We start from the raw sequence: 22,712 nt of genomic DNA, 5'->3' as shown, positions 1-22,712 counted from the left end.
GGAGAGAACAGGGCAAAACACTATTTTTAATCTTTTTTATCTGAAAAGAACTCCCCAAGCCCCCATCCCTCAGAACCCCCCATGTGTGTGGGGTGAACAGCCGGGCCATTGATTCGGGGCCGTGCAGAGCCACAGCAGCCCCTGACCTCTGGAGAGCTGGAGTCCGAAATGAATTTATGCTCCTTTAATGGAGATTAAGGCAGAAGGGGAGAACATAACTCAGCCCGACAGCTCTGCTCCAGCCTCCCCTGCCTGGTTAAGAGCAACTTTCCCCCCTCGTTAAATAAAACAGCCCTGAAAGCCCAGGCCCTTGAAGCACTCGTGGTGAGAGCCTCATCCCTTTCCTTGGACAGGCAGCAGCTGGAGCCACACGGAGCAGCCTGGGCAGCCTGGGAAGGGAACGCCGAGGTGCTCCCCGAGGGTCTCCGCTCTCCGAAGGGAAGGAATTGAGCGTTGTTCCCTTGTGGCAGTTGGGCATTTTGGAGGGAGCCTTTGCCATCACCACAGACCCGCGTGTGCACGCATCCCACGTGTTCCCAGCGGGCTCCCGGTGTGGACACAGGGAAATCTGGGAGCCTCCAGAGCTGCCCTGGGTGGGAAGACGAGTGGTTTGGTCCCCAAAAAGGAAAAAGCTACTCCCCTCTTCATAAAGTTTGGGAAACTGCTGGGACCTGGCCGGCTCCGCCAGGAATGGGCACAGGGGTGCCACCAGCCCCTCCTGGCATCTGGGGACAGGCTCAGCCCCGCTGCTGCCGCCACCGCGGACAAAGCAGTGCCACGGCAGCGGGCTGGGGACAGGGTCCCTTCCGAGCCCTCCGAGGAATGCGGCGCTGCTGCCGCGTCCCCTCCTTACCCCCTCAGCTCTGTTTTTGTGAGCCCGGCAGAAAGTGACACTTTTTCTTTTGCTTAATTAAGTTGTTCAGAAGAGGGCTGGGCAAACAGTTGCGTCTACGTGGGGAGTCCTGAAGGGCAGAGAAAGCGCTGGGCGTTGCCAACATAAAAAGGGGGATTCTGTTATTGTTTGGGTGTAGACGGGTCATTTTTTCAAAGTTACTGCTGCCTGAGTGACCACAACCCTGCCGCAGCAGCAAAGAAAGGACATAAAGCTGCTAAATGCAGCTACCTTGGGCTGCAAAGTGGGAAGAAAAAAAACCAAACAAAAAAGCCCGGACGGAGCAGCGCTGATTTTCTCTCTCCCGAGAAAGCGGGGGCTGATTTCCATACGGAGCAGGGGGAATTGGAGCAAGTCCCTCTGGGTGTGCGGCTCCAGGGGGGTGGGTGACGACACTGGTGCCAGAGGAGCTCTGGAGGCACCCTGCTGACTGTGCATCCCCATCCCTGCACAACAGCCTGGTTCTTACCAGTCCCCAGCCACAGAAAAAGCCCCAGGAGCAACTTCCAACCCCTCTGCATCCACCTGGCTTCCAGCAGAAGCCGTCTGCATTTCCCAGATCACTGCTATCCCAAGCCTGAGGAATGTTTCCCCTATTTTGCCAGGTCTCTGACTCTCAAAGCTCGGCCTTAGACCTGGCTGTGGTGTCCATGTGCTGCCTCACGCATCTTTACGGATGTTTTACTCCATGGTTTTCAAGCTGGGTTTCAAGTCCAGCATGACCTGGCTTTTCCCAGTGGGAGAGATGGACCCAAGCGAGGATCCTGCCTCCACTGGCACAGCTGGAGAGCAGGGAAAGGTTCTTCCCCCAGAGGCTGCTGGGCACTGCCCAGGCTCCCCAGGGAATGGGCACGGCCCCGAGGCTGCCAGAGCTCCAGGAGCGTTTGGACAGCGCTGCCAGGGATGCCCAGGCTGGGATTGGTGGGGTGTCCGTGCAGGGCCAGGGGTGGGACTGGGTGATCCCTGGGGGTCCCTTCCAGCTCAGGATATTCCCTGATCCTGTGATCCTCTGATTCCAGCTGAGGCTGTGGCTCAGGGGGAGACACCTCTGCCCTGCCAGCCCTGCCAGCACTCCCAGGTGCCTCTGGTTGGGATCCAGCCCCCAGGGAGCCGTCTGGAAGCCGTGTGCCATGTCCTGTGTCTCCATGTGACCCTCGGACCATTCACAGCTTCACCCCTGGCTGGGATGTCCCGCTGTATGAAACTGAGGCTGCCGCAGGGGATTTGGAAGGATTCACCCCGAGTTTGGCTGGAAGTTGGTGTGGGATGTGTGCCTGACCCAACGTTCTCAAAGCCCAGCTGCTCTTCCCCCGCAAGGTCTGAATTCAGGTGCCAAACGTCCCTGAGTTCGCAGCCCTTCTCTATTTAAGGAGCCCTGCAACACCTCCCTCGCCCTTCTCGCCCCTGTGCAGCCTCGGGGCAGGAAATCGCCCCCATCCCTGAGCACACGGAGCCCTCCAGCCTTCCAGGGGCTGCTCCAAGGGACACAGAGGAGAAGCTCGGCCGCTCCCCACGGCTGCGGCAGCCGGAGTTTTTCTCTCTGGCAGTTTTGCCTTCCTCAAGGTGCCTCTCCTTCCTCCGTCCCTCCTCCCTCGCCGCCTCCCCCGGCGCTGGGATTGCCGCAGGTTCCCGTGCGCGTCCCGCTCCAGCTGCTGCCTTTTTGTCTGGCAGCGCCTCCGCGGCCGCGGCGCCTTCGCTGCCGGCGAACAGAAGGCCTTCCCTGACACGGGCAACCCCAAAAGGGCCGGGATGCTGAAGGGAAGGTCCGAGCAGGCAGAAAGGAGGATTCACAAGGGCTGGATGGGAGCCACGGCCCCGCTCCTGGCAGCGGCCCTTGCGCAGGGGCTGCGCCGCCCGGCAGGACAAAGAGCGCGGCTCTGCCCAGCCCCGCGTTGTGCTGACGGCCGCACAATCCTCTGGCACGGGGAGACGGAGCAGCATTCCAAAGCCCCACGTGTGGAGGAGGTAGAGCAGAGCGGGAGCGGGGATGGACACTTTCCGCAGGTGCTCGGCCAGTGTCCCCTCATTTGCATACATTTGCATGCTGTCAAACAGTGCCTGACAGACTCTCTGAGAAGGTCTGGACTCAGCCCAAACCTGTCAGGGACTTTCTCCTTGCCAGTCAAGGTTGGCTTGGGTTGCAATTAAAGGGAGGAAAGGAGCACGTCTGACATTGCCGTGGAGGAAACTCTGGATGGGGGCAGTTTAAAAGGAAAACGTGCATTTTCTTTAGGGAAAAAGCCCCCTGAGTTACTGTGTCAGCCCTGGGGGGGACGAGTGGGGGGGAAAAAGGAGTTTCTTTCTTTGTCGTGGAGGAAAATCTCTTTTTCCTTACTCACTCACCACGGCTCCATGTGCTGCCAGTCCACGGGAGAGCCCCGGCCACGGGGGAGCTCTCAGGGCTGTAAAACAATAAATAATGAGACACGGACTTGGCAAAGATCTACCTGTGTAGGCACACACCTGGCCAGGCTCTGCAGCAGGAAATCCTGGGGTGCTGCTCCCGGGCGGGGCAGGAGGCGCAGAGGACGAGCGGGACCCGAGCGAGCGCTGAAACCACCCCAGACAATGGCAGGGCATGGAAATACCTCATCTTTACCAAGGGGGAAAACAGAAGGGACAATGAGGAAATGTTTTGGAAGCCCACACCCCTTTTGCTTGTTGTTTTACATATTCTTCCCTCAGCGGTGAAAATTTCATACTTCATCTTCGCCCGGCCGTGGCCACAAGAGTTTCACGAGCAGGGGACAATAGGTTCTGTTTATTCAGCCACAATAAAGAGCCTGTTTCACTCCGGACTGCAAGTGGCTGAGCCATCTGGCCCATATCTCCACAGTAAAACATTGTCCGTGACACAAAAAATGATTGCATCCCCAGGACAAACTAATGTGACCTCGGAATAAAGGCTTCCTCTGAAGCTATGATATCATACTGCAGAGGGGACACCGGCACAATGGAATCTGCTCCCCCAGAGCACAAGTGAGATAGGACTATTTAAATCCAATTTTACAGGAGACTTTTTGTCCTCCGTGGCAAAGCACCCAGATCCGACGACAGCATTGAAACATCTTTTTTTATGCACTCTTAAGGCAACAGAGCAGTTCTGTCTGGCCTTGGCAGCCTCTGGAGCTCGCTCCGGGCCCAGGAAGCGTTTTCCAGCACCTGCAAGCTTTTCTTCCAACAACATTTTACTGATGGGGCACCACCTGCAGCGGGCCCTGCTCCCCTCCCGTCCCCCCGCGCAAACAAGCGCCTCTTTCTGCTCCGTGCCAGTCGGAAAACCCGGGTGTGCCACGGGCTCACAAACCGCGTCTGAGCGGGGACAAGGCGCCCTCAGCACGGCTGTACCTGAATGGGGACTTCATGGGGCAGCACCAGGAGCCGGGAAAGGCCCCGCATCCGCGGCGGGAGCGGATCCCAAAGGAGGCGATTGATCGTCCCCGGGAGCGCCGAGAGAAGCGCTCCTGAAAGGGCTGAGGCATCCCGTGAAAGGGGCTAATCCTTGCCGGGACAATGCTGCCCGTGTGGGGTTGTTCACAGCGCTGTGGGAATGCCCTGCACAAGCCCAAGGAGCGCCGGGCTCAGGGCTGGAAGGGGCTCCAGGAGCCCTGGGTGTGCCCACATCCCTTCGGATCCATGGGGTCACAGGCACCGACAGCAAGAGGTGGCCAGAGTGGATAAAAATGGAGAATCGTTTCAGCTTGCCAGTGAATTATTTCATTGCAATAACTTGGGTAAACCTGGGATTCCCAGGATGGAAAGCAAACCTTGAGCTGGGCACAAAAAGGCTCCTGTTTTCCACCTCCCTGCAGCAGCACCTGCTCCTCCCTCAGACCAGAGCATCAGAACTGTCCTGACAGTGAGCTGAAAACAAAATCAGGAGCAAACCATCCTGCCCAGCTTTATATTGGCTCTCTGGATCTGAATTCAGACCAATTCAAAGCTCTCTTTTCCAATCAGCAGAAATTCTCTTTGCCCACTTTTCCCCCCTCAGGCACAAAGTGCCTTTGTGTGAGCAAACACCTGAACCCCAAACTCCATCTTCCCATGTGAAAATACACTTTGCAGGCCCAAAAGATTTTAAAAAAAAGGTAAATAAATCAGTCCTCAGCATGGAGTGTTCAATGGCAAAGGCTCCTAACCCACTGTGGAATTACAAACCTCACACCCAAAGGGTTAAATTCCCCTACTCAGATCATGAAATGGGGCTACATTTTTGGGGTTTTGGCCTGGCCCTCGTGTGACCCTTGCAGGTCTGCAGTGCCAGGCCTCAACCACACACACCTGGCATTGAAAACCTCACAAGATTCCCTGAGTCCCTGGAAAGCACTGCAGGAGCTTGTCCTGGGCATGGTGACAGCGACACTGCCCTGGGACCTGCAGGGAGCTCTCACTGATGATTTTTTGGGGTTGGGTCATTGGTGTCCACAGGCAAGGACACAGATCCCACTAAAAACACTAAACAAATTAACAGATCCCGCTAAAAACGATCCCAAGCCAAATCACTTTATAGATACAAATATGAACACCATCATGTTGAAAGAAGAATTTCCAAGGCCAAGTTTTGTCCCCTCAGCAGAAAAATCCATTTAAATTTAAAGCCCCATTTGCTGGAGAAATAATTATCAGTAAAATAGAGCAAGTTCTTTATTTTTTTCCCCAAAGTAAGAGGTAGAGGGAGTTTTGACAGAAAAAAGGCACCTTTTCCTTTTGCTGTCTCTTTCCTTTCTTCTTCCTTTTCCTGTCTTGAAACAGGGATTTGAATACCTTGTTCCAGCATCTCAAAGATTATCTCCTTGGAAAACTCCCTGGAGGGAGGACAGAGCTCCCCAAAGACAACCTCTTTTTTGTTGTTGTTGTTTCTTCACACTTCTTTCATTTCAGCTCTTCCCTTCCTGGTTGTGCCTCATTTTAATCCCTCTGAGCTGCAGCAGGAGCTGATTGGAGCCCTGGGCGCTCCCCCAGATCTGCCGAGCTCCCGTCACCCTCAGCACAGCACCTGCACACGCACGAGGCTGGGAAAGGGGAAGGGGAATTTGCCATTCCTGGGAAATAAAGGCACCTGGGATGGAGCTGATCCTCTGCCAGGCTGCAGCTCCAGCCCTTCAGTGTCTCAGGATTCATCACCTCTGGCTTCAGGGGTGTCCCAGCCCGTCCCAGCTCCGACACCAAGGAGAAAATCAGGGAATGGTTTGGATGGGAAGGGACCTTAAATCCCATCCAGTGCCACTCCTGCCACAGCAGGGACACCTCCCACTGTCCCAGGCTGCTCCAAGCCCCAATGTCCAACCCAGTCCCATCCAGCCCATCCCATGCAGGAGAGCAGAAATAATGGAAAGCTGCTGGAGGTTTTCCTGCCTTTTCCATACACCCAAACAGGAGCTGGATCAGCCAGGAAAAGCACAAGGAAGACGGACTAAGGAAAAGGAGAGGGGAAAAGTTACCTTGAGAGAAATAAACTGGCAGGATGCTGGCTGCAGCTTCCCACCTCCAGGTATTCCTCATTCACCTTTGGCACCTTTTTAAGTGTCTCTAATTCCACAGAATCCCAGAACCCCTGAGGCTGGAAAAGCCCTCCCAGCCCAGCCAGGCCCAGCTGTGCCCCATGCCCACCTTGTCCCCAGCCCAGAGCACTGAGTGCCACCTCCAGCCCTTCCTGGGACACCTCCAGGGATGGGCACTCCAAACCTCCCTGGGCAGCTCTTCCCAAGGCCTGAGCTCCCTTTCCATGGGGAAATTCCTGCTGCTGTCCACCCTGAGCCTCCCCTGGCACAGCTTGAGTATCTGACAGGAGGGGCAGTGAGGGGGGGTCGGGCTCTGCTGCCGTGTCCCAAGGGAAAGGAGGAGAGGAAATGGCCTCAAATGGCACCAGGGGAAGCTCAGGGTGGAGATTGGGAACAATTTTTCCCTGCCAGAGTGGTGAGGCCTTGGGATGAGCTGCCCAGGGAGTGGTGGAGTCACTGTCTCTGGGAGTGCTCAGGAGGAGTCTGGATGTGGCCCTTGGGGACAGGCTTTGGGGTGATGCTGGTGCTGTTGGAACAAGACTTTGAGGAATATTCCCCTTTACACCACCCCATTTATGCTCAGTTTAGCCAAATCCTCCTTGTCCTTCCTCCCAAACCAGAACTGACAAATATTAAAGCTCCATTTTCCTTGGCTTTATTTCCAGAGATTTCTCTTCCCTTTAACATCTCACCCTAACTCTATAAAACACCTTCCCAGCTGATCTCCCGTCAGTAATTCCTGGTGGTTTCAGCTACTTCCACCCAAAAAAATCCACTGATCTGAATCTAAAGCAGCATCCCTTGCCTCTGGATATGTCCATTTAATATATCCAATGCAAGCAGCCAACTGCTGTTCTCAAAGCCTATCTGACAGATCCTATTCACTTTCAAAGCAGCTCTCCATGGTTTGAATAATTATCTTTCATTTCCCCCTTTCTGACACTTTTCAATGATTTGTTGACATCTGAAGAGATATGTGCAATCTCACAAGAGGCAGCTGGACTTTCTCCCCAAAAGATACAAATACAAAAAGGATTCCCATACAGAATTGGAAATAACGATGTTCTTTGCAAATGGAAGCCTAAATCTGCATTTTAATGGGACATGTTTTTAAAAAGCGGAATTCATGAATAACCCTATGAGTTTTAACTTTTTCACTGCCAGGGACAAAGCAGAACCACCCCTGGGAAGGAATCCTACCTTCCCTTTGTCCAGTTTGCCTTCCCAGCATCTGCTGCTGCAGGGGCTGGAGCTTTCCTGCAGCACCTTCCTGGCACAAAGCTGAGGATTCAGCTCCCGTCCTGGAATTCGGGTCCCTTAGCAGTGACCCAGGGCTGGAAAACAAGGAGCCAAAAGCACAGGAAGCCCACAGCTAAATAACACATCCGTGGAGTTCTCCAGTCCCCATTCCAGGGGCTTGTGGGCACTGTCCAAACCCAACAGGATTTATCCTCACAGCAGCTGTGGGAATCCTTGTTAACATTTTGCAGATGGAAAACAGAAGGAGAAAGAGAGCAGGATCCAGTCCTCACCCAGGACCTCACCACAGCCAGGATTTGCTGTCTGTTTGGGAACAGCCATCTGGTACTGGACCCTTCACCCATTCCTGGATATGTCACCCATTCCTGGCCATGCTTTTCCTGCAGAACTCTTTTGTCACTTCCACTCGAGGTGTTAAAATGTCCCTGGAAGCCTTTAAAGGGCTTGATCCCCCTTTTATCCCTCCTGAGCAGTGCATGGAACAGAGAGAATTCAGCAACAAGTTCTGGGTTTTGTTGTCAAGTTATAAAATCTTGTGTCACTCTCTTTGACTCATAAAGTCATGGAATCACAGACAGGTTTGGGTCAGGAGAGACCTTACAGCCCATCCAGTGCCACCCCTGCCATGGCAGGGACACCTCCCACTGTCCCAGGCTGCTCCAAGCCCCAATGTCCAGCCTGGCCTTGGGCACTGCCAGGGATCCAGGGGCAGCCCCAGCTGCTCTGGGCACCCTGTGCCAGGGCCTGCCCACCCTCGCAGGGAACAATTCCTGCCCAATCTCCCATCCAGCCCTGCCCTCTGGCACTGGGAAGCCATTCCCTGGCTCCTGGCCCTCCATGCCTTGTCCCCAGTCCCTCTGCAGCTCTCCTGGAGCCCCTTTAGGCCCTGCAAGGGGCTCGGAGCTCTCCCTGGAGCCTTCTCTTGTCCAGGTGAACACCCCCAGCTCTGCCAGCCTGTCCAGGCTGCGCTGTGTCCCGGGATGCTGGATGGGGATGCTCGGGGCGTTGGGAGGGGACGCTCTGTGTCCCGCGATGCTGGATGGGGATGCTCGGGGCATTGGGAGGGGTCGCTCTGTGTCCCGGGATGCTGGATGGGGATGCTCGGGGCGTTGGGAGGGGACGCTCTGTGTCCCGGGATGCTGGATGGGGATTCTCGGGGCATTGGGAGGGGACGCTCTGTGTCCCGGGATGCTGGATGGGGATGCTCGGGGCATTGGGAGGGGACGCTCTGTGTCCCGGGATGCTGGATGGGGATGCTCGGGGCATTGGGAGGGGACGCTCTGTGTCCCGGGATGCTGGATGGGGATTCTCGGGGCATTGGGAGGGGACGCTCTGTGTCCCGGGATGCTGGATGCGGTTTCTCCGTGTCCCGCTGTCCCCGGGGAGCGGAGGCGAGCCGCTCCGCAGCGCCCCCTGCGGGCCCCGCGGCGCCACTGCCGGGCCGGGACCGGGCGGGACGGACCCGTTCCCAACCTTTCCGCTTCCTTCTGCTCCACTGCGCTCCTTTCCGCTTCCTTCTGCTCCCCTGCGCTCCTTTCTGCTTCCTTCTGCTCCCCTGCGCTCCTTTCCGCTTCCTTCTGCTCCCCTGCGCTCCTTTCCGCTTCCTTCTGCTCCCCTCCGCTCCTTTCCGCTTCCTTCTGTTCCCCTCCGCTCCTTTCTGCTTCCTTCTGCTCCCCTGCGCTCCTTTCCTCTTCCTTCTGTTCCCCTGCGCTCCTTTCCTCTTCCTTCTGCTCCCCTGCGCTCCTTTCTGCTTCCTTCTGTTCCCCTGCGCTCCTTTCCTCTTCCTTCTGCTCCCCTGCGCTCCTTTCTGCTTCCTTCTGTTCCCCTCCGCTCCTTTCTGCTTCCTTCTGTTCCCCTGCGCTCCTTTCCTCTTCCTTCTGCTCCCCTGCGCCCCTCTCCGCTCCCCTCCGCCGCCGCGCTGGGCTCGGGTGCCTTTCCCGGTGTTCTCCGCTTCCCGTTCCTGCGGGAAAAATCAGACTCATAAAAAAGACAGCGGCAGCCACGTCCTGTGTGAATACAGCAGGGGTAAAACCGGCTCTGACGGTTCTGTGCAGGGATCTGGTTTAGAATAAATTGATTTTTTCCGAGTAGTAACAGCAAGGTTGGCAATTGCACCGTTCGGCTGTGGGGCCGCAGACAAATCATTCCTCTGGCTCTGCCAATGAACATTCGGAAAACAACGAGGGGTGAGAGCAAAACCCCGATGTGGGAGAGCCAGAAACCTCCGTTGGTTCCTCGCAGGTGTTTCCTGTCCAAAATCTCAGGGCGCACTTAGGAGACGGCGCTTTCACTTGGATAAACCCACGCTGTGTCTATCCAACAGTTCTGCCAAATGTTTTTTGGGGTTTTTTTTGGAGGCCCTCTGGAGATCAGAGAATCCCAGAATCATCAGGGTGGGAAAAAACCCTTCGGGATCATCCCGTCCCACCCCAGCAGCACCAGCAGCACCCCTAAACCTAAACCCTGTCCCCAAGGGCCACATCCAGACTCCTCCTGAGCACTCCCAGAGACAGTGACTCCAGCACTCCCTGGGCAGCTCATCCCAAGGCCTCACCACTCTGGCAGGGAAAAATTGTTTCCAATCTCCAACCTGAGCCTCCCCTGGTGCCATTTGAGGCCATTTCCTCTCCCCCTGTCCCTGTCCCTGCCCCCTCCTGTCAGGGACTTGTGCAGAGCCACAAGGTCCCCCCTGAGCCTCCTTTGCTCCAGCCTGAGCCCCTTTCCCAGCTCCCTCAGCCGCTCCTGGGGCTCCAGCCCCTTCCCAGCTCCCTTCCCTGCCCTGGGAAGATGCTTTTTGCTCCAGTAGAAAAATGCAGGATTTTGCTTCTCCCTCTCTGCAGCTGTGGCCTTGACTCTCGGATCCATAAGGGATGGATAGAGGGCAAACCCCAGGACAGCCTGGCACGCTCAGCCTGCCTTCATTTGTAGTTCATCCCAAACTCCTGAGGCACGGGAATGTCATCATCAGGATTTTTCGGCCCACGTGACCTTTGGAGCCATTGACCCATCTCAGTTTTAATGGGACTCTTCCTGCAGCTGCCCTAGTTTCCCAAGTTTTTGGGAAAACCAGCAGCAGGCAGCAGTGGCAGCTGGTGTTTCGTGCCAGGAGGTGCCAGCTGGGCAGCACCTCCCAAATTCTGCTGTGTCCTTGCCTGAGGGACAGAGGGCTCAGGCCCTGGAACGGGTTCTTTCAGGAAGTGGTGGAGTCACTGTCTCTGGAAGTGCCCCAGAGGTGTCCGGATGTGGCCCCTGGGGACAGGGTTTAGGTTTAGGGGTTCTGCTGGTGCTGCTGGGGTGGCACTGGGTGACCCTGAAAGGCTCTTCCAGCCCTGAGGATGGTTCCATGGTTCTGTAACTACCAAGGACCACACTCGCTTCCCTTCCGGGTAATTAGAAAGAAACAAATCGCATTAAACCTTCTTCGATAAGTTTGGAACAGCTTAAAAATTCCCGTTCTGCTTTTCCAAATCCTCTGTCAAACGTTGCACGACCACTTGCAGAACCCGGTGCTCGATAAGGCGATGTTTGGTCAAAGACTGGACTCGATAATCTGAGGTCTCTTCCAAGCCCAGCGACTCTGGGATTCTGCTCCTCAGGGATCACTGACGTCCTGCTCCTGCTGAGCGCAGCACAACTCTCGCTGTGACACCACAGGAGCCTAAGCAGGGTGAAAACACTTTTATTTCCCCTCATTTTCCCCCCGGCTGTGCCTCATTACCGTGTGTACCTCGTTTCACACAAGCGGTTTCCAGAAAAACAAGCGGACCCGTGGTGTCTGCGCCGGGAGAATTCCACAGGGAGCCCGAAATCTCCCGTGGAGAAAGAGGTGGGTTCTTGTTAGGCTCTGGAAAGAGGCTGGAATATAAATGTGCGCTCTTGCTGCAACGCGCCTAATTGCCCATAAATGTCATTAAGTCGAGAAATGTTTTCCACCAAATTAACTTCGGCTCGAGGTGTCTAATTAGCCGGAGATGCTGAAAGATAACAACTTATCAGTCACTGTTTAACAAACCATCCTTAATGGGGCCTTTTTTCGGGAGCAGCCGTGGCGAGCCAGGTACTGCAGCTGTCACAGCGCGGCCTTCCCGGGGCAATTAAGGACAATATCCCGGTGCCGCTTCCCACCAGGATAATGTGACAGCTCGTTCACAGGCCAGGAGCGCGCCTGAGCCTAAACTTTCCGGGGATTGGTTTTATATTGGGCGGAAGCAACCATGACTTTTACTTTCCTTTTTTTTTTTCATTCCCTTCCCAGCATGTGCAAACCTCCCTCACTCCTTTCCCACTCCTTTCCCAGTCCTTTCCCACTCACCTCCAATCGAGGTCTCCCAAAAACAAAGGTTTTTCCATCAAAGTTTTCAACTCTCCAAAGGAGAGGAAGCTGGAGAAGGGGTGCTTAAATCCCTTTAAAATCCTCGCGTTTTCCTGGTTTCAATCTGTAGCTGTGGACATGTTTTTCCCCTTTCCAGAAGGAAGTTTTCCCTCGAGGAAGGGCAGTGCCCACAGGGTGTGTGAGGGGATGGCACCGAGGAGGAAAAGCTCCTGGAGCATCACCAGAACGGATTTAACAAGGTTCTGCTGCAAAATGGAACCTCACGAGGAGGAGTCGCACCAAGCTCCCAGAACTGCTTTGTCTCAGATCCAGTCTGTCATCAGAGCTCTTGGACTCCCCTCTGCTGAGTTTATTTCATGCTGTCCTTGCACACAGATGTTTATTTCAGCTCTTCACATGATGCAAATCCCCTCCCATTCCTGCTTTTTCTGCCAAATAACTTCCAAACTTTCTGGCTCCTTGCTCAGCCCTGGTGTCAATCAGCACAACCAATAAGTCTGTAATTACTTTTGCACAACAAGCACCTGATTCTTAAAACATAGCAGCCTCCTTTAGTATCTCCCAGATTCTCATCCCTCTAAGCCACTAGATTTTTATCCATCTGGAGGTTTAACACTCATTTTCCACTTTTTTGCCCCTCATGCTGGTGGTACCCATTTCTCTCATTCCTCTCCCTCTCCTTTCCCAAATGCTGGAATCCATCCAGGTGGTAAGAGCTCTACACTAAAAACTGTCCAATCCTCCCTCCAAAAGGGGATTTTAACCAAACACCCACTTTTTTCCTTAAACTGGAAGTGTGGCCTTGCTCAGTTTAATCCCTGATCCACCAGGATGTGATGGAATAAGAACAGAAATCAAATCCATGCAAGCAGAGAGGGGAATGCTTTAATAATCCCCACAGCTGGATTATAAATTAGGATTATATTCCTTGTGGCCTGGGAGGTTGTTTTAATCCGGACACTGAAAATTCCTCATGGGCATTGCACCTCTGCCACCCACCAGGGACATGGAATCCGTGTCACCGAGCTGTGACCTCCAGGAAAGATTCCACAGGCCAAGCTTAGGAACAGATCCCATCCCACAGAGGCTGGGCTGTGACTTCCCACTATTCCTGTTCTCTCCCCGTGGGTTCTACTGCAGGAAATCCAAGGCCTGGGAGCTGCACGGTGATTTCTGGGATGCAGACACGGGCCTGGCCATGGCCTGGCTCAGTCCTCACAGGAGGGTTTTGGCAGACCCTGGCCTGTTTGGGAGGAGGGAAGCAGCTGTATGGACACTGCAGGACACAGCTCGAGGTGTTGGACTGGGATTTATTGCAATTTTCCCTTCCTGTTCCTGCCCTTTGCCCAGCTCCTCTTCAGTTCTGGTGTCCAGGATCATTTCTGCCCACATCCATGATTTCTGCTGGCACAGGAGGTCATTCAGTGCCTCATCTCCTCCAGCCTTTTTCCCCATGAGGAGTGGAGCTGGATTAGTTGGCACTGCCTGCCCTGAGCCCACCGATGCTCCTCCGGGCAGGATTGGGATGTTCCTCTGGGCAGGATTGGGATGTTCCTCTGGGCAGGAGTGGGATGTTCCTCTGGGCAGGAGTGGGATGTTCCTCTGGGCAGGAGCGGGATGTCCCTGCAGGCAGGAGCGGGATGTCCCTCCAGGCAGGAGTGGGATGTTCCTGCAGGCAGGAGCGGGATGTCCCTCCAGGCAGGAGTGGGATGTTCCTGCAGGCAGGAGCGGGATGTCCCTCCAGGCAGGAGCGGGATGTTCCTCCAGGAAGGAGTGGGATGTCCCTGCAGGCAGGAATGGGAAGCTTTTCCAGGCAGGGGTGGGATGTTCCTGCAGGCAGGAGAGGGATGTTCCTGCAGGCACGGGTGGGATGTCCCTGCAGGCAGGAGAGGGATGTTCCTCCAGGCAGGAGTGGGATGTCCCTGCAGGCAGGAGCGGGATGTCCCTGCAGGCACGGGTGGGATGTTCCTGCAGGCAGGGGTGGGAAGCTCTTCCAGGCAGGGGTGGGATGTTCCTGCAGGCAGGAGCGGGATGTTCCTGCAGGCAGGAGTGGGAAGCTCTTCCAGGTGGGAGCAGGATGTTCCTCTGGGCAGGATTGGGATGTCCCTGCAGGCAGGAGAGGGATGTCCCTCCAGGCAGGAGAGGGATGTCCCTGCAGGCAGGAGCGGGATGTCCCTCCAGGCAGGGGTGGGATGTTCCTCCGGGCAGGAGAGGGATGTTCCTGCAGGCAGGAATGGGAAGCTTTTCCAGGCAGGGGTGGGATGTTCCTGCAGGCAGGAGCGGGATGTCCCTCCAGGAAGGAGTGGAATGTCCCTGCAGGCAGGAATGGGAAGCTTTTCCAGGCAGGGGTGGGATGTTCCTGCAGGCACGGGTGGGATGTTCCTGCAGGCAGGAGAGGGATGTTCCTCCAGGCAGGAGTGGGATGTCCCTGCAGGCACGGGTGGGATGTTCCTGCAGGCACGGGTGGGATGTTCCTGCAGGCAGGAATGGGAAGCTCTTCCAGGCAGGGGTGGGATGTTCCTGCAGGCAGGAGCGGGATGTTCCTGCAGGCAGGAGTGGGAAGCTCTTCCAGGCAGGGGTGGGATGTTCCTCCAGGCAGGAGCAGGATGTTCCTCTGGGCAGGAGCGGGATGTTCCTGCAGGCACGGGTGGGATGTTCCTGCAGGCAGGAATGGGAAGCTCTTCCAGGCAGGGGTGGGATGTTCCTGCAGGCAGGAGCGGGATGTTCCTGCAGGCAGGAGAGGGATGTTCCTGCAGGCAGGAGTGGGAAGCTCTTCCAGGCGGGAGCAGGATGTTCCTCTGGGCAGGATTGGGATGTCCCTGCAGGCAGGAGAGGGATGTCCCTGTAGGCAGGAGCGGGAAGCTCTTCCAGGCAGGAGCAGGGAGCAGAGCAGCCACGCCCCGTGCTCTGCCTCAGTCCAGCACCACTTCCCAACAGCATCTCAGGGTTTTTCCCCTCTTTGTCTCCTCTCTGACCCCTGCTCATCCCACTCATCCCAAAACCTCCTCAATTTACTCAGTTTTGAGCCTTTTTTCCCTCTCGTGCCACCCGTAGGGAACAGCCCCTTCCCTCCAAGCCAAAGGCTTCCCTCACTGTCCGGGTTCTCCAGGGCCCTTCCGAGAAGGTTGGGATGAAGCTTCCATGGGGGAGTTTTCCTTTCAGAGCCTTTCCCTCCACTCCTGCAAAGCCAGAATCAGCACTGCCCATTCCCCAGTGTTTTCCCACAGCTGCTTCATTATTTTAATCCCACTGGGACCCCAGCTGCTCCCTTTGGTCCTGGCTGAAAGGTAGCACAGGACACCTCAGTCCAGGAGCACCATTTCCTCCTAAAGTCGGGGCCAAAGTTTTCACTTTATCCTGGGATTATCTAAACCCCAGGGAGTCTCGAAGCAGGGCTTTGATTCCAACACTATCCTATAGAATTCCATTTTCCAGGAAAAAGGCAAAGTCTCTGGCGGCCTTTTTGTGACAGGTGGGTTGGGAAAATCCCCACGTCACCTTTTTTTTGGCACAGTCCTCTAAAACCTTCACACAAACAAAAGGGTTCGAGGGATTTTGAGCCAAAAATACTCCAGAGTGGAGAATCCCCTGAAGTGCTGAGGAAATATTTGGGTTTACACTGAGATCATTTAAAGGCATTCCAGGTAAAGAGTAACAGCCATTGACACGGGGACATTCCAACTTTAACTGTTATCTCCCGGGAAAAAATGTCCACGGTATTCAAATAATAAAAAATAACCTTTATTTTAAAAAACTAATTCTGGGGAAAACTAGAGTTCGGCAGAGAATTCTCTATTGCAGAATTTTAAATACCCAACACACACAAAAACACCCGCAGCTATAGACCAGCTGCAAAGCATTTTAAAGTGATCCGTGGAACGAAAATTTGAAAAAAAATAAATTAAAGGAAATAAAATAAAGGAAATTTAAAGAATATTAAAAGAGGTAGCATTTGGAAATTTGGATTAGAAGTGGCTGCTTCCACTGTAAGGGTTATCCAAAGGAAAATGCTGATTTATGTCCTGCTAAAGCTAAAAATCTTTCCTGGGGTTATCTTGGTCTCTTCTCTACCTGCAAACTGCTGAGTGACAGAAAGACAAAAAACATTAGAATTGTCTTTCTAAAATGACCAGGGGTTTATGTAACGCCTCTTTTACATTCATTTAAAATTACCTTATTTGAAAAATTAGAATTATCTGAATTATTTTCTTGAGCTTCTCTGCCTTGCATATCAGTATTTTGGAGAGGTGGTATTTAGGTTTATGTTGGGCTGTGATTGTCACTGCAGCTCTCCCAGGTCGGCAGGGAGGACACAGGGCAGGGAAAAGGTGTCGGGTACTTCAGAGGAGGAGGGAATTCAATTCTTCACGGAATCATGGAATCATTTAGGTTGGGAAAGACCTTTAGGATCATCGAGTCCTACTGTGATGCTGGGTATAAGGACACACGTAGTTTATCCTTGTATGGATAAGCTGAAGTCTTTCCGTGGAATTATTCATGAAATCATGGAGTGGGTTGGGTTGGGTTGGGTTGGGAGGGACCTTAAAGCCCATCCAATTCCAGCCCCGGCCACCTCCCACTGTCCCGGGCTGCTCCAAGCCCCAATGTCCAACCCGGCCTGGGACATTGCCAGGGATCCAGGGGCAGCCCCAGCTGCTCTGGGCACCCTGTGCCAGGCCTTCAGAGGAAGTAATTTCTCCCGTACTTCCCACCTAAATTTCCCCTCTTTACTCACCCAAGGAATATTTATATTTCTCCCTAGGAAAAAAAAAAAAAAACAAAAAACAACAAACCCTTTAATTTCTGCCACGTCCTTCCCAGCTCTCCTGCCTTAAGCCCACCGCCGAGCCCGAGTTTGCGGAGCCGGAGAGGCTCATCCCGGCGGGCGGGACCTGTTGCTGTCGTTGCCGTGTCCGTCCCCTCCCGTGTCCGTCCCCTCCCGTGTCGCTGTCGCCGCCGCTCGCCCCCCGCGCGGCCGGGCTGGCCCAGCCTCATTAGCGCGTGCTGCTTAATTGAGCCCCGTCCCCGCCAGCTGCCGCTCGCCAGCCTCATCTGCGCACTAAGTGCTCCTAATTGTCCCCATCCGGCCGCAGCCCGGCCGGGAAGCGCCGTCCCGGGAGCGCGGATCCCTCGGGATCGGGAGTTTCCAGCGGGAAGCTGCCGGAGCTGCGACGCCCGGCCCGTGTCGCGCCCGAGGAGCGGCTCGGCGCGGCCGGCGGGGACAATGATTCCAGCATATGGGATAGTTTGCAGCTCGTTAATCCGCCAGCAAATCCCACGGCAGGATCCCGTCACCGGCAGGGCTGGACAGGACAAAGCCGGAGGAACGGGGATGTCCCGGAGGGATGCGCGGGGAGCGGACAGACCGAGCCGCGCTGGCTTTGACACGGCCGCGGTTTGGACATCCGCGCTGCTGCTGCTGTCGGGGGTTTGTTCCCAGCAAACACCAAAGGGATGCGCTCCTTAATCTTGGAGTCGAAGGGAGAATTCCCAGATTTCTAGAGCTCTTAAACACGCAGCTTGTTCACACATTGCAAGGCAGCTCCCTGTCCTGAGGAGAGGTGTTAAAAAGGGGGATTAAGTTTCAGGTATTAAATGGAAGTGGTCCTGAAAAAACCCAGATAAATAAACTGATTAAAAATGGTCAGTAATGTCAGAGAAAAGCAGATCAGCTGCAACAGTAAATGATGTCAAAAAGCAAAACAGGGCAAAATTGAGGCGTTTTTCTGTGCACAACACAGCCATGGCCATGATTGTAAAGGAGTTTTCCTTGGTAAGAAATACGAGAAATTCCCTGATATTCTCCGAATGTGTTCTGGGGGTTTATTTTTTTTAAAGAATACACAGATATTGTAAAAATGGGGCTATTTCTGAGCTAAATCTCCCCCATCACAATCCCACGACATCCCTCCACCCATCGGGATCAATTTCTTTCCCCAACGTGCCTGAGCTCAGGGTTTTCCCTGCTCCCTGCTCCAGGGTTCTCCACGGACACCCTGCGTTTTGGAAAACAAGGGAATTCTCCCCCAAAACAGACGTTAAAGCGCTGGTGAGACAATTGTTCCCTCGGGAATTCACTTCCCATGGGCTGCAATGCAATTTTCTCCCTCGGGCTCCTTTTCCCAAACCTGCTCCCTGCAGCTCCAGGTGCTGCCCACAGACCCCAGGACACTCCACATCCCCATCACTCCTCCTCTCCTGCCCTTGCCCATTTTTCCCTGGGTTAAAATATTCCCCAGTGAGCTTGTGCTGGATCCATCCTGGGTTTTCCAACCCTTCCTGACAAAAACTTGGTCTGACCCCAGAGCTGGCCCTGCTTGGGGCAGGGGTTAGAGCAGAAACCTCTGGGAACACTTCCAACCTAAATTCAACCCTCCGGTAAAACCCACCCAGCGCATTCCAAGGCAGGCAGGCCCTGCGTGGGAATTCATGCAGGATTCAGGGAAAAGGCTCCTGTGAGCCCCGATCCCCAGGGTCACCAGCAGTCCTGGAGATGGGGGCATCCCACCTTTCTGGAGCCTCTGGAAGGCTCAGCATCTCCACTGACCGAGATGGTCCCAGTGGAAGAGCCAGGCACCACTGGAGCATGAACCACCCACACATCGCAAGGCTCTGCCTCAGGAAGAAAATCCCTCTCTGGCAGAGTGGATTTTCCCCGAGATTTCCCCAGGCTATCCATGCAACCAGCTCGGGGTGGAAGCACAGCAAGGCAAAGATGGAAGGGAGTTAGGAATGGTGCTTGGAGGCTCCCACAGATTTTACTTCTCATCTTTCCTTTTGCAGTGCAAAAGTCATTGAATCACGGAATCATGAAATGGGTTGGGTTACAAAGGACCTCAAAGCCCATCCAGTGCCACCCCTGCCATGGCAGGGACACCTCCCACTGTCCCAGGCTGCTCCAAGCCCCAATGTCCAGCCTGGCCTTGGGCACTGCCAGGGATCCAGGGGCAGCCCCAGCTGCTCTGGGCACCCTGTGCCAGGGCCTGCCCACCCTCCCAGGGAACAATTCCTGCCCAATCTCCCATCCAGCCCTGCCCTCTGGCACTGGGAAGCCATTCCCTGGCTCCCGGCCCTCCAGCCCTTGGGAATTGTCTCTCTCCAGCTTTCCTGCAGCTCCTTCAGGCCCTGCAAGGCCACACTGAGCTCAGCCCAAAGCTTCTCCTCTCCAGGCTGAACAATCCCAGCTCTCGCAGCCTTTCCTCCCAGCAGAGCTGCTCCATCCCTCTGCTCATCCTGGTGCCTCCTCTGGCCTCTCTCCAGCAGCTCCACGTCCTCCCTGTGCTGGGCCCCGGGGCTGGATGCAGACACATTCTAAAAACCAATTCTGGATCATTTTACCAACGACCCCCTCACATTCCTGGGATAATATTCAGGCAGGAAAACAACAGGAATCAGGGATATGATCTGCAGAGGAGGGTGATGCTCCTCAGCTCCAGGGGATGAGTTGGTTTAAAGCACAGCAGTTAAATAAGAGTGAGCTGTGCTGGTGATCTCAATTCCAGGGGTGCTGAGGGAGAATGGAATGTGGCTAAAAAACCTGGAAAACTCAGCTTTTATTCAGGAATCAAAATATAAAGAATTTCAAGGCTTGGTCCACCCGGGGTTAGGGAAGTGATCCCATTTCCCGACCCCAGCTGGACAATCCCAGCATAACTTCCCTGAGCCCAGGTTTTCAGGAGAGGTCACAATGACGACATCTTGGACTGGAAGGTCTTTGAACATCATTCCACATTAGCCTTTTCCCCCCCTTTTCCATCTGTTTCTATAGACACCCCCAGCAGCAGTGAAGCAATGCTGCTTCAGGCTTCAATTCCCGCTGATTCCCAGATTCCCAGCACTGATCCCTCGGTAAATAAAACCAGAGTCCCTTGAATGCCAAAGATCTAAAGAAGTTGCCTTTTAATGCAGACCTAAAGCTGCCCCATCACTAAGTTTTTTTTCGTGTTGCCTTGCCCAGGATTTCTCTTTATTTCCCTTCTGTGGATTTATTTACTCAGTTAAAGATTTTCCTGACAAAGGAGAAGAAGGATATTTTATTTTAAAAATATTTTAATAGATATAAATTTTAATATTTTAGGATGGAATGGATGAAGCGTTTTGTGCCTGAGGATGTGCTCACCATCCTCTGGGCAGTGTCACAAAGACTTCCCTGGGGGGCTTTAAAGCCTCCTGATTAACTTCTACAGGAGGAAGTGGTGAAAATGGTGAAGACGAAACCTGGTTTTATAATTCCAAGGCTTTCCTAAATGTTTCACTCGGCTGCTTTGGTGCAGCAATGAGCAGCTGAAAAATCAGTGTGGGTAATCTCTAGATACTGAAATAATAAATATTATATAAACACTGTATAAATATCGTGTTGTAAACCCCTGAATTTTGCCATGTTACACCGAGAGCCACGAAGATTTTTAGCTCTGTTTGGTGATGAGAGAAAGGAATTTAACACCACGAAGTGTCTCAGAGCTGAGTGGGGGCCAGCGATCATCAGCATCACTGCCTGAGATTCTGGCAGCTTTTCCACGACACTAAAAGCTCTCTCTAAAATATTTTGATCACCGTACAGAATATAAATTTTTAAAGCCAATTAATAAAGTGCTGCATTGTTAGATTTCGAGAGCTGGTTCCCTGCGGATCCTCTGCTGCTGCATCACTCGCAGCAGCCGCACGAACCCGCGCTCTGCGCGCACCAACTGCAGCGGAATTGTCTTTTTCCTTTTTTTAAAAAAAAAAAAAGAAAAGAGCTCCGAGTGAAACCTTAAACTCCAAAAGTCGAACTGTCCGGAACTGCCGAGCTCGGTGCAACTGCGGCATCCTTGATCCGCGCGGCCCGTGTGTCCCCTGGCCCGCGGGCCGGGCCGGGGCGGGGAGGCGGCCCGAGAGTGGCAGCTTGACACGGCCCGTCAGCGTGACCCGGGCCCGGGGCCGCTGCTCCGCCGCCACGAGCAGCTGAAGGCGCATCTGCCGCGGGGCGGGCGCGGCGCTCACGCTGAGCCGCCAGCTGCCGCTGAGCGCGCCCGGCCCGCCAGCCCGGCCCGGCCCGGCCCCGCCCGGCTCCGCGGGCTCCCGGCAGCGCTCCGCGGCACTGCGCGGCGAGAGCAGCATAAAAAGCATCTTGATCGCCTGAAACGCGCTTTTATTTTATTAGAAAGGAATCATCTATAGCGTGGTCAGATCCGTGGCAGATCCAACACGCGGCGGTTGCTGGGGTGCGCACAAGGGACACGGAAATCGCTGGAGAGCGGGGCAAACACCTCCTGGCCGGCTCTCGGGAGGGCAAAGGGAAGGGCCCGATCCTGCAAACCGAGGAGGATTTGTGGGATCAGGCTGTGATCACCTCCATCAGCTGCCCCGCTCACGGCCGTGACTCGGCACTCCCTGCTCGTCCCTTAAGGATGGCCCTGGGAGTCCCTCGGAGAGAAAATCATATTTTCTTCAACAATGAGAGTCTCAAAGTAGCGCTGAAATGGGCACTGCAATAAGTGAGTGTGAGAGCCAAGGGCACAGGATGAGCTTCCCAGGGGCAAATCCCAAAACTTCCCAGCCTCCAGGTGCCTCCGGGCTTGGCCAGCGCATCGCCGATGTGTAACTGGTGCAGCCCTGCTGGGAGAAATCCAAGGATGCCCTGGCTGCAGCCAGGGCTGCTCCTGAGCCTCTGCCTTTGAGAAAGGTGCAATTAGTCTTGATTAGTGCTTTTACCTAAATGGCAAAAAACTCCTCCCAAAACCACATCGGAGCTTCCCTCAAGTCTGCCCTGGTCACAGGTAATTCCCTGAGTAAAACAGTGTGAAGAACTTAAAGATTCCTTCTCTGACAGTGATTTGAAAATACTTTTCCAAAATATAAATACTTTTTTTGATGTAAAATGACTGCTGCCACAATCTCAGCTTTTCTGCTTCCCATTTCTCAGTTTCAGGATTATTCTGGCGCTGAAGAATCACAGCTCAGAGGGGGCAGGATCAGGTGTGCTCTTGGGTTTTGCTTCTTTCTCCTGCCAGATTATTGAGGACATCACTGTAAGAAACATCAGGGGACATGGAGCTAAATTCCTGTTCTCCATATCCAGGCAAAGTGTAGAAAGAAAAGGAATCCCAGGATCCCTGAGGTTGGAAAAGCCCTCCCAGCCCAGCCAGGCCCAGCTGTGCCCAATGCCCACCTTGTCCCCAGCCCAGAGCACTGAGTGCCACCTCCAGCCCTTCCTGGGACACCTCCAGGGATGGGCACTCCAAACCTCCCTGGGCAGCTCTTCCCAAGGCCTGACCTCCCTTTCCATGGAGAAAATTCTACCTGAGTGAAAAAATTCTTCCTGAAAAGGCAGCTTGATCTTTGGGAATTCACCAGGGTTTAAGGTGGATGCTTCCACCCCCACTCTCTTTGTAAGGGAAAGGGATGAGGACACATCTCTTGTGGCCACTGAGTGCCATCCAGAGCCACTGCCATGTCCTGCATGGCACATGGTCCAAAGCCTTGTCTTTTAGACAGGACAAGAGGAAACAGCCTCAGGCTGGGCCAGGGCAGGCTCAGGGTGGACAGCAGCAGGAATTTCCCCATGGAAAGGGAGCTCAGGCCTTGGCAGGGGCTGCCCAGGGAGGTTTGGAGTGCCCATCCCTGGAGGTGTCCCAGGAAGGGCTGGAGGTGGCACTCAGTGCTCTGGGCTGGGGACAAGGTGGGCATCGGGCACAGCTGGGCCTGGCTGGGCTGGGAGGGCTTTTCCAGCCTCAGGGATCCT

The 22,712-nt window shown here is 54.4% G+C and overlaps 1 protein-coding gene across 1 annotated transcript; it reads left to right on the top strand.

Moving 5' to 3' along the window:
• The first annotated feature begins 10,373 nt into the window (after positions 1-10,373).
• LOC125321179 lies at positions 10,374-18,042 on the top strand. Its single transcript, XM_048293574.1, has 3 exons — positions 10,374-11,482; positions 12,126-14,567; positions 17,969-18,042. The coding sequence occupies exons 2-3, from the start codon at positions 13,538-13,540 to the stop codon at positions 18,040-18,042; spliced, it is 1,104 nt and encodes a 367-aa protein (XP_048149531.1). The 5' UTR covers positions 10,374-11,482; positions 12,126-13,537.
• Positions 18,043-22,712: the final 4,670 nt, after the last annotated feature.

The sequence above is a fragment of the Corvus hawaiiensis genome, chromosome 2 (genome assembly GCF_020740725.1).
Source record: "Corvus hawaiiensis isolate bCorHaw1 chromosome 2, bCorHaw1.pri.cur, whole genome shotgun sequence".
Classification (NCBI taxonomy): Eukaryota; Metazoa; Chordata; class Aves; order Passeriformes; family Corvidae; genus Corvus; species Corvus hawaiiensis.
The sequence above is the reverse complement of the archived record's forward strand: the minus strand, read 5'-3'. Positions and strand labels throughout refer to the sequence as shown.